General features: G+C 33.7%; 2 protein-coding genes across 2 annotated transcripts; one reads left to right on the forward strand and one right to left on the reverse strand.

Annotated features, from left to right (window-relative positions):
* Positions 680–3,329, forward strand: LOC109349941 (probable membrane-associated kinase regulator 2). The gene is made up of 2 exons (XM_019591013.1): positions 680–2,153; positions 2,926–3,329. Exons 1-2 carry the CDS (start codon positions 962–964, stop codon positions 3,027–3,029), a joined length of 1,296 nt encoding a protein of 431 aa, XP_019446558.1. The 5' UTR covers positions 680–961; the 3' UTR covers positions 3,030–3,329.
* Positions 9,210–18,491, reverse strand: LOC109349942 (respiratory burst oxidase homolog protein A). The gene is made up of 14 exons (XM_019591014.1): positions 17,250–18,491; positions 16,933–17,092; positions 16,647–16,695; positions 15,968–16,081; positions 13,598–14,020; positions 12,318–12,704; positions 12,122–12,217; positions 11,740–11,855; positions 11,201–11,368; positions 10,915–11,074; positions 10,538–10,735; positions 10,305–10,433; positions 10,093–10,171; positions 9,210–9,998 (listed from the first exon to the last, which is right to left on the reverse strand). Exons 1-14 carry the CDS (start codon positions 17,908–17,910, stop codon positions 9,889–9,891), a joined length of 2,850 nt encoding a protein of 949 aa, XP_019446559.1. The 5' UTR covers positions 17,911–18,491; the 3' UTR covers positions 9,210–9,888.

The following is a 19,121-nucleotide window of genomic DNA, read 5'->3' on the forward strand; positions in this document are numbered from 1 at the left end:
AAATAGAAATATGTTATACTAAATCATGTCTAGCATCTATCAAAACATTCATATCAATTAAAAATTTAAATTTTGATTATTATTTTTTTGCTTTATTATTATTATTATTGTAAAATAAAATTTGAGACATGGTTTGTGACAATAGATATTTGTTATATAATATATAGGTGAGCATGAGTTAGGTAATGCTTCTCTCATACTCAACCCTAAATTTGTACCCAAAACAAAATACCAACCCTAAATGTTGTTAGATTATTTTTTGAGCTTGAAATCAACCCCAAATGTCAAGCGGACCAATCTTTAAACTCGAACCTCACTATAGACTCGATTAAATATATTGTACATTTATTTTAGATAAAATATTATTAATATTATATATTATTATGAATATGTAACTTGACATATGAAAAGATATATATTTATAATGTTAATTATATGTATATAATAAAAAGTTAGACAATCACCAATATTTTTGACCAAAAAAATATCATTAGTATGTATTCAATTTAAATGAGTGTTCATAAGACATGATTCTTCTTTAGGTGAACTTAAATATTATTAGAGTCTAATAAATTTTGACCATGATGAGAACAAATTGGATAAGTGAACAGGGTTGGATCCTAATTGCCACTAATATAATAATCACTTCAGATCATTAATAATCTCAGTAAAGAGTCCCATCCTTCTCATCTTTCCGTTTCTCTTTTTCATTTTTTCTGATTCTTTTAACTCGTCAGTCACCCATACTTACTTACCTACGGTTACTGCATCCTCCATTCAACCAAACCCTATCTATATCCATCACTCTCTCTCCCCTTTTTCTCTTCACCTTTCCCCTTTATAACCATAAATAAATTGCACTTCACCCTTTCTCTTTTTGTTTTCTTTTCACTCCAAAATAAAAAACTAAAAAACTCAACCCCACTAGTATAGTGTATACTCTATACTGGCTCTCCCAACCATGGAAGGTTTCAGCTTTCTCAAATACTGGAAACCTGGCGGCACCGCCGCTGATCTTCCACCTCCCTCCACCACCGCCATTCTCACCGCCGTCACTGAAACCGATGATGAAAGCAACACCGACGACGAGGGCCCTTTCTTCGACTTAGAGTTCACCGTACCCGATGAACCTCCTCATTCTCCTCAAATCCCAAATAACACCCAAAACGATGACGTTCAGGACGATAACGAAAATAATGAAGAGTTAGATTCTGAGTCTGAATCTGAGTGTGAATGCGAGAGAGAGCTTAAGTTAACACTTTCACCTTCAAACCAAAACGACCCTAACCTTTCGCTTTCACCTTCGGATGATATTGTAGTGCATTTAGAGCTTAATTCATCCGAACCTAACTCCAAGCCTCACTTCACTGCTGCGTCATCGTTGTTGAAATCTGCAACTAAGTTTCGGGTTTTCATGTCGGGTCTGAAGAAAACTAAATCAAACATTGTTCCCTCATCATCACATAATAATAATAAAGACAAAGATTTAAACGTTGTTTCTCAGTGTCGAGATTCTGTTACAAAAAACAAGTTACAACAGCAACAGAAGAAGCTTTTCACTGTGAAGTTTAAGGTTGAAGAAGTTCCGATAATGTCTTTGTTTACCAGAGATAACAGTTCCAGAGTACAGAACAAGAAACATAACAATACCACAGAAGAAGAGTTACAAACACAAACACAAACACAGACACATTCTTCTTCTTCTGTTGCTTCTTCTGATGAGAAGCGTTTACACAAGTATTTGAAAATGGTGAAGCCTTTGTATGTTAAGGTTTCGAAAAGGTATGCGGAGAAGGTTAGATTTTCTGGACAGCTTAACATGGCTGTGCCGCCGTCTGCTACGGCGGCACAGAAAACTGTTCCGGCAGGAGCGGTGGTGGCGGAGAAGGTTGAGAAGGAAGAGGATTGTTGTGAGGGAAGTGGGAACGTGAAGGGTCAGAAACAGAGGAATCTGGATCTGGGTGCGGGGCTTAGAGTTGTGTGTAAGCATTTGGGGAAGAGCCGGTCGGCGGCGGAGACAACGGCGGCAACTGCTCCGGTGACGGCGGCGGGAGTAGTGTCTTCGAGGAGACGTGATGATTCGCTGCTGCAGCAACAGGATGGGATTCAAGGTGCCATCTTGCATTGTAAGAGGTCATTCAATGCTTCCAGAGGTGAATTTTTTTTACTTTTTTTGTTGCTGGATGCCCATTTTGTTTATTAAATTCTATTCTGTTAAAGATTTATTACCCATAATATGTATCCAGAGTCACTATAAAAAATTATATCCCATCAGTTGTCAATTTTTATATATTTAAGTCAATAATAATATAATTATAATGAATGTTGATTATGGGCTTTATAAAAAATAGCACACACATTTTGTTACTTATTAATCAACCCATGGTTGTTGAAGAATGTTACTCTTTTTTAATGTTAACAAGTTCAATGGAGAGAAAATGATACATTTTGGGCTAACCGAATGTACAAATGGATAAAGAATTTGTTTCCTTTCAGTGTATACTTATTCCAACAAATCATGAATAAAATATTTAACATTATATTTAAACTGGTGATCGGCTTTTAATCGATTAAGTCTTGTTTGTAAAAATGATACATTCACGTTGTAATAATAGAAAAGTATACTGTCTTTTTCACATTGTAATAAAAAACTACAATGTTTTCACATTATTTGGATATTTGGAATTTGTTTTTTATGAGTAATTGTTTTTTGTTTTTTTCTAAACAATACTTTTGGCATATTTGTTAACCCAGCTCTAGTTTTTTAATAAATGCCACGGATAAAGTTATCATGTTTGAATGGATGTTGTAGAAAAACAATGTAACAGAATATAATGAAATAAGGTTGGCAAAGATTATAATGGAATGACAAATTCTTTTCCTTTTCATTTCCCATAACATTCTTTTGTTCTTGTGATGAGACAGAATGTGAGTCTTCTCAGTTGGCACAAGGTGTGAGCGATCCACTGCATGAAATATCCACAGAGTTATCAAGAAAGTCTACCAATGAAGCCAAAAGCAAGAAATGAGTTACATTTTGTAATGTGTAGCTTATGCATTATGTAAAAAAGGAAAATGTTAGTACTTAGAAAGACTCAGTAGGAGCATATCATTAGATTATTAGATTTCCATTCCGAACCAAGAAAATAGAAATAAAAAGTAGAGAAGTAGCAAGGTGTCTGAAAATAGGTGTAAAACTTTAAGATCAATGAAGCTAATGGGGCATTTAGGTCTGTAACACTTTTTTTTCTCCTTGTATTGAATGTATTGTAAAGCTCTAGTTTAAGTTTGGTTAAAGTGAAAGAAGAATCAGATCTTTTTCTGTGTAATACCACTTTTGAGCACAAAACTACCCCATCCTTGTGCAGTAATTGGTATAGTATATGCGGTGGTGATGTTATTATCAATGGTTCTTAGCATTTAAGAGCTTCTCTACAGCTTATCACTATTGAGCATTGAGGAATCTAGAAACCAATGGAGGAAAAATGGGTTGAGATCCTGCACCGGAACTAGAATATGAGGGAAATTGGATTTAGTAACTTTGTAATATCATTTTATTCAAAAATAAATAAAATCTGCATCGTTAAAATATTTCATGTGCACATGTAACCATCCACACCTTGTAAATATACTTGTGTAGTAAAAAATTTCCAGAGGCACTTTATTGTAAAGATATCATGTGTATGACTAGGGGTGAGCAGGACTATGCCCTACTGCTCACCATACACGGCCCAATCGATGATCGTGCCTAAATAGGATTGGGTCTGATTGGGTTTAGGGCTGGTCCGGGTTCAAAAATAGATCCAATCAATATTTATGGTCAGGTAAGGACTAAGTATGACTCGTTCTGTCTCATAGTCACTCACTTATCATATTTGTAAGTATTTTACTCAAATGTCTATATAGTAATGATACTTTTTGGTCAAAAGTATAATTGATTATCTAATTTTTCATCATATATACATGATTAATAATATAGATATACATTATCATTTATATGTCAAATTATATGTTCATAACAATAAATAATATTTAGAAGATTTCATCTAAAATGAGTGTGCATTATATTTAATTAGGTCTAAGATCGGGTCCATGGTTGAGTCAATTTAAAGGCTGACTCGTTCGATATTTAGGATCGGATTAGCTTCGAGTCTAGGGCCAAGTTCATGTTCAAAAAATAACCTGGCCAATATTTAGGGTCGGGTAAGGACAAGCCTTAACCTGTCCCAATTCGGCCCATGCTCGCCCCATGTTGGACTAATCTCAATAAATTATGTGCAAGCTTGGTATATGTTTTGGGAAAAAGATATATACACCGACAATGTAAATTTTTCTTACACTGTCACTACATCATCTACCATTCATTTTTAATTATTATTGATTTTTAGTTCAAAGTAGTGCAAATGAATGATGCATTGACTGTATATAAATTTTATCCAACTAAATGCTATATTTAATTTATCTAGGATAGCAATTATAACACCTATATTTTTTCCTAATGTGAATTATGAATTTGCTTAGTGTATTAAATTGATTTTTAGTATATAATTGAGAATATGTGTGTATTTAAAACATTGTACTAAAGTGTAATGTTTTCTTTTTTAAATGTATTCATATATTTTTAGAACATGAGATTTTGAATATGAGTATGATATAATATATTTAGGATTAGTAGCATAGTTAGATTGATTCTTCTAAATTATAAGATTTGTTATAGGTTTATCAATCCAAATTGCCTTATACCTAATATAAATTTTTGGAATAATAACAATGAGAAATGTATTTAGTAATTGATTAAAATAGAATATAATAATATGTTATTAATATTCGTATATGATAATTCTATATGCACATTTCAATTGATTTAAAAATAGTTAAGAAAAATAAAAATAAAAGTCATTGTCCCGTTCCTTGGGGAAGAAACAGAACGTAACTTCTTTTGGTGAAGGAGAAGAAGGAAGTGGTGAGCATTCTCTTCTTCCTCTTTGTTTTTCTTTCCCTTTCTCTCACTCTCTTTCTCTCTCTCTTTCTTTCTCTATTTATCTCTACCTTCTATTGAGTGAAGGTGTAGCAAAAAGGTGAGTTCCCTTTTGTTGGTATTTTTGTTTTCTTCTCCAGTTTTAGGATGCATGTTTACATTAGCATCAACAATAGAATATATGATGACTATTGTATTTTAATCTATCATTTATAGATACTATTTCACATGATTATAGTAACTTTATGTTGATTAGGGTTAATTTTTCCCCATTCTGTTTAGTTTCTAATAATACACTAATTTTATGTTAAATTGGTATATATATATATATATATAATTTTACATATTCATGCGGATTAAATTACAATGTTACATTAGTTATGTGCAANGGGTTATCAAGATAACTCATTGTTTGGGTGTAGCTACTGACAAGTTTTTATGAGGTTTTTGGTGTTTGAGTACTTCTGTTAATTAGTACTGGTATGCTAGTATGCTATTATGATGTTAATGTCATGGTTCTAGTGTTGGAGGAACACAAGTAAGCTTACGGAGCTCAAGCATCTAACCATAATACTCAAGGTGAGAGAGACTTTATTCTTGGCCCTTGTGGTCTTGGTCTTTGTCTCATAGCATGGTCCGATGACCTCAAAGTCGGATGCAAGCTTGTATTACCTTTGTTTTTTTGTGTGTGTATAATAATCAATACTGAGAACAATATAGTTAGTAAACTCATATTGATTAATGGTGTGATGGATTCTGCGCGAATGTTGTGATATCATAAGTATATGTTTGTAAATAGTGTGAATGTTGTGATGAATTTGCAGTTGATGCAATTGAAATGAAATGATTGTTGTTGATGTTACATACACTTATATGTATGTACATAAAAATAGAATGAAAATGTAGTTTCAGTACATATAAAATGTGTTTGACATACATAGATTCATCATAACATTGGAGGAGGAAGGTTTGTGGCAGAATGGAAATATTCAAGATAGTAATATATTGGGAAATGAATAGGGGTGGTTAACGATGATGATTCATCATGAAAACCTTGAGGGTTGCTTGGGTAGGGTAGTCCAGTGATGGTCCAGGTTGATCCCCTGTAGATCAGGATAGCCTTGCTTAACCAAGTGATTTCTGACACCCCTTTGAGTTATCTGGATCGGTGAGAGAGCATACAAGATGTCTTGTACTCCCGATTGATTTCCAAAAGGAGTTGAGTTGAAAAATAATGGGAGTTGAGTTTAAAAGTGAAAAGTTGAATATGGATCCATATGCATTGCATTTGATATTGGACTAGTTGGTGATACATTGCATAGTTTATGCACCATACTCATGAGATTGAGTTTTATGTTTGAGAAATGTGATGTGTTTATTTTATAATATGATTGTTGGTATTGTACTATAATCGTTTATGTTGTGTCATGTCGCTTATACTGTGTTATAATCGCTTATGTTGAGTTATGATTGTCCATGTTATGATATATTATTTATATTATGTTATGATACTTAATTTCCATATAATTCCACATATTTTGCCTTAAAAGGATAACTTACTCTCTCTTTGTTTTCTTTGTTTTTGTATATTGTGTACTGGTATATCTCTTATGATCATACAGATAACAAGCAACCCTTCTCCCCAAGAAATGGTAGAGGATCAGGTTCCTGTTAGTAGCATAGTAATATAGTGTTGGTGTGTGATTGGAATGATATGTTGGATAATTTCATACTTATATTTTGGAAGACTGGTAAATGGGTTACCTTAGATGTTATGTTATGTTTTGTGTCATGTTTTTGTGTATTGTGGGTACCCTATTGTAAGGATGAAATTAACTTCTGATACTATAGGAACACAAGTTTTAATTTACTTAGAGATACTATAAGTTATTTGTATGTATGCAACTAAAACTAACCAGAAATTGCATTCCTATAAATTCCTTTGGATCATAGTTATTATGTAGTTGTTTCAGGTAAAACATGTTATATATGATTTTTAGTCATGACATTTTGATGGATATTATCACACGTGCTTTTATTATGTTGCCTTAGAATGACAAAAGTATTGATAAGTAAATATTTATACTTAGTCATAAATGAGGACAATTGATTCTTGGAAATAATTTATTTATTCACATAATTATAGAGAATGAACTTGAATTGTTGAAGTCTTAAAAATATATTGTTATGTCATTCGGGTCATTGTTTTAATTAGAAACTCATAATTATTAAATATATCCACAATAAATAAAATCTATGAAGGAAGAAATTCATAGTCATAAATAGTTGTTAAGTAAGAAATTCTATAAAAATATTTAATTCATGAAAGAATCGGGTTGTTACAGCAATTAGGTTTTCAGGTAATTGATGAATATATTCACTTATCATCTATTATTCACCATATCAAACATGTTTAAGAATGTTTTGGCTCCTTAAAAACTTGATTTGGTTCCGAATATAATTGTTGAGTTTATTCAAGTGTGAAGTCTCACATTGGATATGCAGGGGAGTGAAAGAGTTTATAAGAAGGAAATGCCCATGAAACTAATGCCTTAAGGTTTTGGTTCAAGACGTGGTGTCTCACATGTGACTTTTCACTCTTCTCATACCCATGTAACAATGGAACTCCCCGGTGGTTGGAGATTGTTGGGTTTATTCAAGTGTGAAGTTCCACATTGGATATGCAGGGAGCAATGAAAGAGTTTATAAGAAGGAAAGACCCATAGAAATAATACCTTATGTACTTAAGGTTTAGGTTCAAGAACTAATGTCATACTAATTGTCGATGCACCAAAATATGGTGTTAATGAATAGTGGTAGTGATTAAAACCAACATTTTGGACATGTAAATAGAAAAATCTAAAAAATAATTAAGGGACTAACAACAAAAGTCGTTAAACTTTCAGCAATCAAATATATTAAATCTACCTACGACCTCTACTTGGCTTAATTTATGGTCAAAATTGGTCATTTTTTATAAGAAACTAACATCAAAACATTTGATAATTTGCTCCAAAGTGATAATAAAACGAAAATATTTAAATCATTATATATTTAATTTTATTTGGGACTAAAACGAAAATGGATAAACTATAAAAGAAATTTAAATCATTATATATTTAGTTACTTGAACACGTGATCTCATTTGTCCAAACTAACTAATTTGCTTTTGCGTGAATCTTCATGTTGCATTTTCAGGCCCCATATTTTAGTCTGATTAGAGAGCCCAAATGTTAGCCCACATTTCTCCTACCGCTTCAATCTGGGTAGGATTATGATTTATCCAACTCGAAATTAATCAACGGAAAATGTGCTAAATACATCCAACTTCATTTTCTTCTTTCCATTTCCATATTTCCAATAAGTTTATTATATTATAAAACTGTGCTAAGTTTGATTATAGACACATTCGAGATATTTTCCTGCTGAAATAGAAAATAGTAATCAATATAATGTTGGTCTAGTGTATATGTCATACTCTGGGCACATAAATATCTTTTTGATAAAAAATAAAATAGCTATCGACTTAATATATTTTTAACCAATCATAAATATAATAGCATAAACTGTTGAAGATGTCATATTAATCAGTCAAGCTAAATACGAGCTGTTAGGATATCAGGGGAAGCATAGTACTTGAAAACATAAACAAAACTTTTTTTAGTGGGAAGACCTAAACTAAACTTTAAAAAATGGAGAACTTAATTTTTTTCTTACTTAAACAAGATTTTAATGTCAGACTCAATTGTAGATAAACTGGTTTTCTAACACTAAGTTTAAACTATATACACTTAATAAGTTTTGATCTATTGGTAAGGTTTGGCTTAGACAGTCTCATCACATATTAATAATATTAATATGTCATATAATTGTCAAGACTGATGTGATCCTAAGAAAAGAAATGAGGAAAAATTGGTTCAAAATTGCATCAACAAAAAATAAGAAAAAAAACTGAAAATTTTATTTAATTGATACAATTTTTTCAAATGAGAACTCTATTTATAGAGTTGAAGATTTCTGAAGTGTACAAGACTACAAGCTATCCAATGTAGACTTTCTTTTTATCTTCTCCAATTCACTCAAAAGTAAGATTTACAAGAGGTTAGCTTCCTATTCTTCAATTTCACTCTTATGTTTGCTCTATATGTTCAAACACATGGTCACACTGACCACCATGTTACAGACTGCCAAGTTAGCAGCTCAACTCGTTAATCATGTGGGGATGATATTGAAAACAATAGTTATTTCTATATTGATGTAAAAATTGACAAGACGAGCACATTAATAATTATTATTGCTCGTGTTTAATTCGTGTTCACTGTTCACCACGACCTTTCCATGATATTTATGATAATTAAAAAAAAGACGATAAAACTAGTGAGCAACAAGAAAGAAAAAGAAAACACTATACCAGTTTCATTTACAGATATATATATATCCCAGTCACCCTCAATTTCGTAGAGGAATTCTTGGAATCCACTTGAACGAAATGAGGAGGTTACTCTTAACAAGGCACCCAATCCCATTCCTAAGTCAACTACCTTATCTCCTTTTCTTCCTTCAAAATTGTCCATATCCAATTTGCCAATAATGAATAATCTAAGTGGCTCCAGAATATCAATAAGGTCAATGTCTCCAACGTGTAGCTGTAACGCACTCTGGGTGGTGCCCTGAAGCAGGTACATCAGCTGCACATATCTCGTTTGATCTGCAGCCACATGTATGATGAAAATGCCAAGCATTATCGCTGGCCCGTATGCACAAAATTCACGTTCTATACCAAAAGGTAAGTTTATTGAACATTATCATATAATCTAGCCACGCCAATGTTGCTAAAATGACGGGTCAATTTAAGTTATCATGTGATTTTGTTAACTCTCGGTACAGATGGGAGAGCTTCGTCCAAATCCTTAGAAATGCTCCTTGTGGAACTCAAATTTTGTGGGACCTTTTTCATTGAACTCGAAGCAGAGTTTGCTAAGTTCTTTAGCCAAAACTGGTGCACCACAGTAAAATACCCCTATATGGATTGAGATAACCAAAATATCAATACAACAGAAGAAAAAAACAAAGTCTAACAAGTATCAACATACGCTTGATGGAGATTGACCGACCTATTCTCCCATTACAATGCTTGGAACACATTTTGGAAAAAACCTTCTTCCAGTTAGGCCTAGCAAAATGAGTTCGCACCTGATTGTAGAAATTCAAAGAGACATATCTGGGTTTTAAAATTTGCTCACTCTAGACTCAGAAGTCAGAAATAAAAATGGCAACAAATGTAGTGTAACATTACGAGAATAAAAAATAAAAATTAAGGGCTTACCCGAGTCCCGGAAACAATATCAAGTCCATTTTTGGCATGGTTGAGAGCTTGCACCATGGTGATGAGGGCAGATCTAGCATCGCCTTCTTCATATACACTAGTCAAGTAGTTGTGCATTTCAATAACACCCTGAAGTCCACAATTTGACGTTCAACATTAGCCATGACAGCAGGGGAAGGAATACTAATAATTCTTCAGGATAAGATAAATAAATCTTCTGCAATAATTAATACCCTTTGGTCAAGCTCAGCTACTTCATTCATGACTCCTTTAAACCAATCAAAAGAACCTTGCTCTCTTGTAACCCAATAGAAATAAGCGTTCGTTGTCTTCAGTGTTTTCTTCCGTCTTGGCGCAATCTTATTAAGAGAAGGTGAATCTGTGCTCCCAACACTGAGGTCTGAACCTCTACTTAGATCCGAGGTTGAGTCCTGGATATAGAAGTAACTATGATTGTTCTTTTTTAACCATACTAAGTTTAAATACAGATATGCAAATAATGATACTAATAACAAGTCCAATGCAACACATGATAGTTATTTTTTATTTAATATGAATATCTAAGATTTCATTATCTGTATGTTCAATACTGTGTGATGCAAGTACTCACCGCCTGCTCCTCCATTTTGATAATGTTGTTGAGAAGATCTTTTAAAATGCTAATGAAAGGTGTTGCTCCAATTCCCAGACCAACAAGTAACAAAACATCATATTTCCTATAATCCTGTGCAGGTGCACCATAAGGACCATCTATCTTCAACTTGGGCAAGCTGAATCAATTGTTAATAACAAGAAGTGAGGAAGGTATATGATAAAATGAGTATTATTTTTTTCTCTCCAGATTACCAGAGGATCAAAATTGAAAGACACAACAATATGGCAAGTGCAGTATGTACCTTTTCTTAGTCGTTTCATCAGCCCTGAGAAGCCCACTCCTCCCAGCTACAGGAAGCTCACATGCCTCAGAGAATACCCTTTTAAGCTCTCGTGTCCAATCACCCAGTTGCCGAATATGAACACTCAGGTAATCATCATCTGGGGCTGAGGTGATAGAAAACGGATGCCTACCATACATATATCATTCCATGTTATTTTATATACCAATACTAATGAGCAAAGATGCCATAAGTTTCACTGTGAAACAAAATCAAAACTTCTAACTACTCAAAATGCTATATCACTTCACTTTCCCCCTCTCAATTCTCTTCTATATCCCCGAGGAACTAAAGTACTGATGGTGTTGCCTCAGGTTTATATTGCTTTGCCTCCTTTCCCTTTAAAATTTTAAAACACTAGTCTTTTTTACTTTAGATCCACAATAAATGCCCAAACGTCATACCAAACATAATGTAAATTGTCACACTTCAACCAGCTACAATAAAATTACTGTAGCTATTGCAAGATAATATATTAAAAAGACTAAAATGTGACTCACCATTCAAACGGAGAAACAGCAGGACATTGCACAAACATGTATTGTCCACTCTTGTAACGAAATTGAGGAGGCTTAGACATTTGCAATGTGAGAACATTTCCAGAATATATGGCAACCTAAATGTTTTACACAATAAGGAGAAAAATAAAATGTAATGTAAGTTCATTTTACACAAGATTGGTTAATTATAAGAATAAGTAATAGACTGTGACATGAGGTCCTTGGTCCTCTCAGTTTTCACTTTTTGAGACCCTTCTCCTTGGTTGCACACAAAGAGCCCAGGCAAATTGTATGCAAAACACAACAGTAGTAATAAAGCCATATTATGAGGTTGAAAACCATTGTCAGGCCTAGTGCCGATAGTTTCACTTTCGCTGCTCACCTTAATAAGATGGACTGTATAGAAACCAGAACGAAAGAATCTGAGCGTTCTTTCTGCTATATAAAGCAAAACTGGAACCGCAAGATACATCCATGTCTGAAAACAGAAAACCATGCTTCAATTAGCTAATCACGAATAAACATTGCATTTGATAAATATCTTAAATAACTTAAATCTGATTTTCAAAATTATATACCGTTTTAAGGTACCATTTGTGCACCAGGTAAAGCTTTACACCGTGGACAACGAGCAGGACATAGACAATGATAAACAGATGGTGTGAATACCAGAAGGCATTAAAACCAGTGAGCCGACTAAATGGTTTAGGTAGCTTAATGATATTTCTCCTGAACCATTTGGTTGCAAGTGTAAATGCTATTGCCATCAAAATTATCATCAGAATTCCAGTCACACCCTCGACCCCTTTAACTAGGTCTATATAACTGGGTCTGTGATGACCAAATACACCCTTCAAATACTTCTGATAAACTAGTTCAGACGAATGCACAAGTCTTGGAAAATCACAAGCAAGGTGATCTCCGACATGAAGTATAATACCAATCACGATGGCCGCAGCAATTGTCTGTAGGTATCAATAGTAAGACCGAAAATCAAATAATTTACTTTAAGTACACATAAATTTATTGTTTATGGCATCTTTTTCTATATATTATGGTGGCTGGGAGAAGAATGTTTTCCTTATGCACTTCAAGTTTCTTAAAAGTTGTCTATTATCTTCATTTTTTATCATCATTTCACTGGCAAATATATAAAGCTAATACAAAATAAATGTTACATACATTTAATTTATGTCATTATCAGTAATCAACTATATAACAAATCTACCCATTATAAGCAAGTCATTTTTCAATGCTACAATTTACAACTTTAAAGTACACATAAATTTATTGTTTATGTTTATGCCATCTTTTTCTATATATTTTTGTGGTCGAGAGAAGAATGTTTTCCTTGTGCACTTGAAATTTCTTAAAACTTTTGTCTATTATCTTCATTTTTTTATCATCATTTCACTAGCAAATATATAAAGCTAATACAAAATAAATGTTACAAAGATTTAATTTATTTGATTATGAGTGATCAACAATATAAAAAATCTAGCCATTATAAGCAAGTTATTTTTCAATGCTACAATTTTACAACTTTATGTTTTGATGGTGGAATTGAAGATTAATACCGCCAAACATTGAAGAATATGATTGTTTTGACAAATTCTAACTTTAGAGTTTAGATCACATATTTAATTTTAGATATAGTTTGCATTTTTCACCTAATTTGCTGAGTGTACTCATTAACTTTTGCTAACGACCACTGCATGTGTTAAATTCACACAGTGTATATGAACAAATATTATGTCACGGCACACGACCAAAAATCAATGTGGAATTATAATTATTGATGGCGTTCACTATCAATGTTTATAAATTAAAGAGGTTTCTTAGTGTTGTTGGTGCGTACCTTATGGAAGTTAATGTTGTCATCAAAGGGTACAATGGAAGACAGCTTAGTAGACCTGAGCTTAGTTATAGTGTTTCTACACACGGGGAAGAGTATAAGTGCCATGTTGAATTTAAGAGTCTCAGCTGCACCTTTAGCTGTGGGAAGACAGTAACCCATTATCTGGAAAACATCTTTGTTCCTATACTGAAAGAACTTCCACGCGAACAACCCAATCATTATGCCAGCCCACAATGTTAAAACCCAAAGTCTCTTCCAATTCTCTTGCAAATAGTAGAGCAATCTGAAGCTCATCCTACGTATTGGGCTTTTCATCCTTAGTCCTTGTAGGTTCTGGCTCAAAGCTTGGCTTGTGTAGCTTAGAGCTTGGCTGTAGTTGAGGTACGTGTCCTTCTGTAATAAAAGTGTCTCCAATTGCCATAGCTGTGTGACATTATGACCACCGAAAATGCCAAAATATGGTCAGAGTTTGAATCATGTCATGTAAGAGATATTTCAACATGTCAACTACATGCATTATTAGCATTACAGGAGCAATACAATGCAGCACGCGTGCAGTGCGTATGTTTAATTTAGAGTAAAAAGTGTACGCGTAAATGGCAAAGAAGAACACGTGGATACCAAATCATGTACCCTATCAATTATGCTACGCCACATAACCCACGCGAACCAAATTAACTTCATAATTAAGAAAGGAGTGGCAAAAAGAGAAATTAATTGATGAACTATTCTCCAGCTGAGACCAGCATGAAGTAACTGCAAATTCAATGCTTCCATGCCCTTCTGTTACCGTAATGACCACATTTACTTTTACCTTATAAGATTGGAGACACCAAAAAAACACAAACCAGTACTATTCTGTATCTTTGATATTTTATAAAATAAAAATAAGTTATATGTATATTTTCATATCTGCCTTTATTAATTTAAGCATTTTCCCATCTAGTTTAATAACCATTATTAATATTTCTTCCAATTTTTCAATATACTAATATCTTTCAATACAAAGATGGAATAAGGATAAAACTACTCTCTAAACTTTCTCCTCATTTCAATATTTCAATATACTACTCTCTACCAACAAGATGTTGGTCTAGTAGTGTAAGGTCCAACCAGATCTCCAAGATCAATGATTCAATTACATGAGTAACATTTTTCGGGAAAGACAACCATAAATCCCAAAATAAATTACTTCATTACCAAAATATGTGAAGATATTCTTGGTAGTACAAGAAAAATAATATTACTCTCTACTTTCTCTTCATTTAGTTTTCTTTGAAATCGGGTCAAACTTATGGTGCAAAATTAATTGTAAAAATACATGAAAATTTAATAAGGACATTTTAGTCAAATTATATTCATTTATCACATTATTTAATTACTTCTTAAAATCTGCACATAACCTTAAATGTCAAAAGGTATTGAAATGGAAGGGATATAATTGAGAAAATGTAATTGTATTGATAAAAGAATAACAAGGTCACTATAGTCAATAATAACTCATACTCTTATAGTCTCATATCTTGTTTAACGTTATACATATACTTTGAGAAATCATTAAATAATATATAATGTTTAATATAATTGACTAAAATTTTGACTAAAATAATCTTGTTTAATCCATATTGGAAAATAAATTAAAAGGAATTGGAAAGATAAAGAGTGAAAAAGTCGATAATAGATAAAAATAATGTATAAATTACTAAAACATTAAATTGTTTGAAATAACATAAAAGAAGTTAGAACATTAAAAAATATATAATATAGGAGTATTAACCCGTACGACTGATACCAACAAACTGAATGATTTCAGATAGCATCGTAATCATATTAGGTAGGAGTACATAATGAGACAGGTTCTCTAGGTAATATTTATGTTACATTTATTGACAAAACAAAAGGATTAAGAAATAAGATTTTATATTTGAGAAGGTATTTAATAATGAATGATGTTGCTATCACAACAAATCATTTTTATATGTTCACGCAGTTTTTAATAATTTATCATGCTTAGTTTGTCTTTCTTCTTTCTCTGCACGGTTGAACAACGTTGGAAATGTCGTGTGGGATTTGGTAAATCATACAATTTGGCCCAACTCTGGACTAAAAAAAACAGTGTGCTACTGTGCTCCTAGTTCAACAATGACTTCCCGAAACCAAAGTATTACGGCTTAAGAATTTCACCAATGGAAAATTGGGGGAAAATACTTCCTTATTTCTTTTGTGGTTGTCCTATGGTGTATAAAACAATAATTTCTACCAAGTACCAAAACCTTTCATATGCTAAGGCTATTTATCATGACAGTAGTAAAATGTGGAATTAAGTGTGTCCAAAACAAAAGTCAGAATATAATTGAATATATTTCCCACCTCAATGTAACCAAGTCTTTCCGGGTCTAACTCTTCCATGATCAGAGCAGCATACTCTTCGGCCTGCTCCTTCAGCCTGGATAATTTATTTGCTGAAGCGCTTAGCATGATAATCTGGAATCACATGAGATTTAACAAGAAATAATAGGTTAATGCAAAAAAGAAAGTGTGTAAAAAGAAAATGAAATATATAACGTGTTTAAGAAGAAAACTACATTACGACAAAAGAAAAAGTTCAACATAAAATGACGAATACGCCCCCACCAACTCCACTGAAAGGGGCTCCATTTTATATTCCACAAGATTTGGTAAAATTAGGAAAATGAGAGCACCATCTGTATGACCCAGCCGTAGCCGAAAAAGTATTACATCGTTCACTGACTCTTGAATATATACTACTACCAACTAATATAATTATACTTTACAATATGAAAAGTCGTGAGAGGGAACCTTGAATATTGGAACTAGTTAATTTAATTATCATTAGATTAAGTTCAAGTCAACTAGTCCTGCCACCTGTTGAACAATTAAAACTAAAGTGGAGTCTCTAGAAGCTACCTCTTGCATTCATGACAACCAGAAAAGCTTACTATTAAGCATTATACAAATTCAGTTGAATACAATCATGGGATAATGTTTCAGTTTGGAGCATAAATAATAAAATAAAAATCATGAATACCTCTTTCACTTCTTCTTCAATTATTCTCCCATCTTCATTCTTGTCCACCCTGTCAACATGATTAAGATTGATTTTAAAAATATTTAAGTCACGTACTGATGATAATTGAGTTCCAATCAAAAAAAGCTGACAGGGTATATTTAAAATTTAATGCAAGTATTGGGTGGCATTTAACAATACCTGTTTATTCTTTAATTAAAAGGAAAGAAAACCGTGGAAGATTACTATTTAAAACTGATTAATTAAATTAAACTTCAACAATAACAATTAATCACTCAATGATTACATGTCGAAGAAGATCTGTAGACGTGAATCAAAACTTTGATCGGTGATTTGGGACCAGAATTCGAAAAGTTCATCCCTACTAATCTTGTCAATTCTCATTCTTCGTTTACGACTCAGAGAATCGAATAATTCCAGAGCGAATTCTGCAGAATCTCTCATCCCTGCGCAGTAAGCATATAAAACTCTTAAATCGACCATAAGAAACGGTTTTCAGGCATAATTGGAGGGAAAACCCGTTAGGATAACGAAATAAAATGATTAAACGAACAATGCAAGAGAGTGAAGAAAATAAATCGAGATTTGAAAAAGGAATTGGACCTATGCATTGAGCGAAATCAGCGCGATAGAGATAACCGTCTTTAGAAAGCTTATCGAAGTTGCTCCGTACTTCGTTCCACGCATCAACGCCGTTGGATTTCTTACTAATGAATCTGAGACCACGTAGCGCTTTAACAGCACCGGCTCGAGTTCGATCTAGCTGAGCACGTTGCTTCCTCAGAGCTCTCGCCGCCAACGCCGTCTCAAATCCGGCACCGGCGCCACCACCACCACCTCCGGTGGAAGAAGTTGAATGAGCACGTGATGTGTTGCCATGGCTCCACGAGAACCGCCGTAGCTCCGCCTTGAGTTCCTGCGAGAAGTGCTTGGCCTTGGCAACCGCCTCCGCCTTCAGCTCCTGCGAGAAATGCCGGAAACCACGCGACGAGGTCCTACGAATCGACGGAGTACTCGGAACCGACGCCGGAGTATTATAACCGCTACTCCCGGCAACAGCGTCGTCGGCGATGTCAACGACGGAGACTGGCTCAACGCCACGAAGAACAATAGTGTCATCATCTTGAAGATCGAGTGTCACCTCCACAAACTCCTCCGCAGTGGAGTAGGACTCTGCTCCCGGCGAAGTTTCGGTGCTAACGGTTACTTTTCCGGGAACAGTGTCTGACGCCCACCGCCGCTCATGTTTCGGAACACCATTCATATCTTATTAACACAAAACCAGAACAAAAGAATGCAATGCTTCTCTCACTTTAACTTTTTTTAACTAAAAAAGGAAAGAAAAATTGTTATATAGTGTGATTCAGCGTGCGCTGTTAACGTGCACTGATGATGGTTGAAGAAGTAATTAAGATTAGAATTTGGATTATATTGAACGCGTTCAACATCTATGATATAAAGACTTGAACGCGTGGAAAGTTTTCTGAGAAAAGAAAATGAGAGGAAAGATAATTAAGTGGGAAAAGAGAAAATGGTGTTGTTTTGCTTTTGTAGCAAAGATCAAATGAAGCCAAGAGAGTATTACTAGTAATTGATAATGGGGACCTTATTAGTTAGAATTGGAGAAGAAGGAAGATTTATGGAATGAAATGGTCTTAAGTATGGTATATATAATAGTTATTATTATATTTTAAGTATGGTTGTTAGGTTTAATAAAAGTGGGGGTGGGATTCCCTAGCTAAATGTAGTTGTGGAAAAAGAAAAAAGGAAAAGGGAGAAAGAGAAAAAGGTGTAAGCACTAGAAGGTGTTGTTATTTGAGCTTTGTCTATAGTGTGTGGGATGACACGGTTTGAGTGGCTTGGCTTATAGGGGAAGTGGCAGAGATAGAAAGGGAGTGTGGTGGGTCAGAAAATGAAAGGTGAGACTTGAGAATTGAGAGAAAGATTCTGCCGTGGAGTAATTCTTCACACACGCATATCTCAACCACTCAACTCGTGTGGAACCCACAAATTAGGTTAATCGAAGGGTGGAAATTTACGTGAAGGAATAATTTTACTTCCTCTACTAGGAGTCTCCGTGAATAGAAGAAGTGAAGAACGTTTATAAGAGAGGAAGATTTGTATTTCAAGTGAGTGGGACCGGTTATTCCAGTGTTCCTGAATAGGCGATGAGGCAGGGATTACCAAGTCAACTCCATCCAAAATTTATCTCTGTCTAGGGATGGCAAAATGTATAGAGGGACACGTGTAGTACCTACTCACTATTTGTTTTGTACATTAGAAATTTTACATGTACCTGTATGAATATCTACATGTGGGTTTTCTGCCGATTTTAATGGGCATTTGCAGATGACTTAAAATTTGAAAAAAAAAAAACTCTAAGGATATTACTTTTCGACATTGTCTATGTGATGTACTTTTTAGTTGGAAAAAAGACAATGAAATTAATATTGCTTCAATATCGGATCCATCGTG

Source organism: Lupinus angustifolius, chromosome LG06, assembly GCF_001865875.1.
Source record: "Lupinus angustifolius cultivar Tanjil chromosome LG06, LupAngTanjil_v1.0, whole genome shotgun sequence".
Taxonomy (NCBI): Eukaryota; Viridiplantae; Streptophyta; class Magnoliopsida; order Fabales; family Fabaceae; genus Lupinus; species Lupinus angustifolius.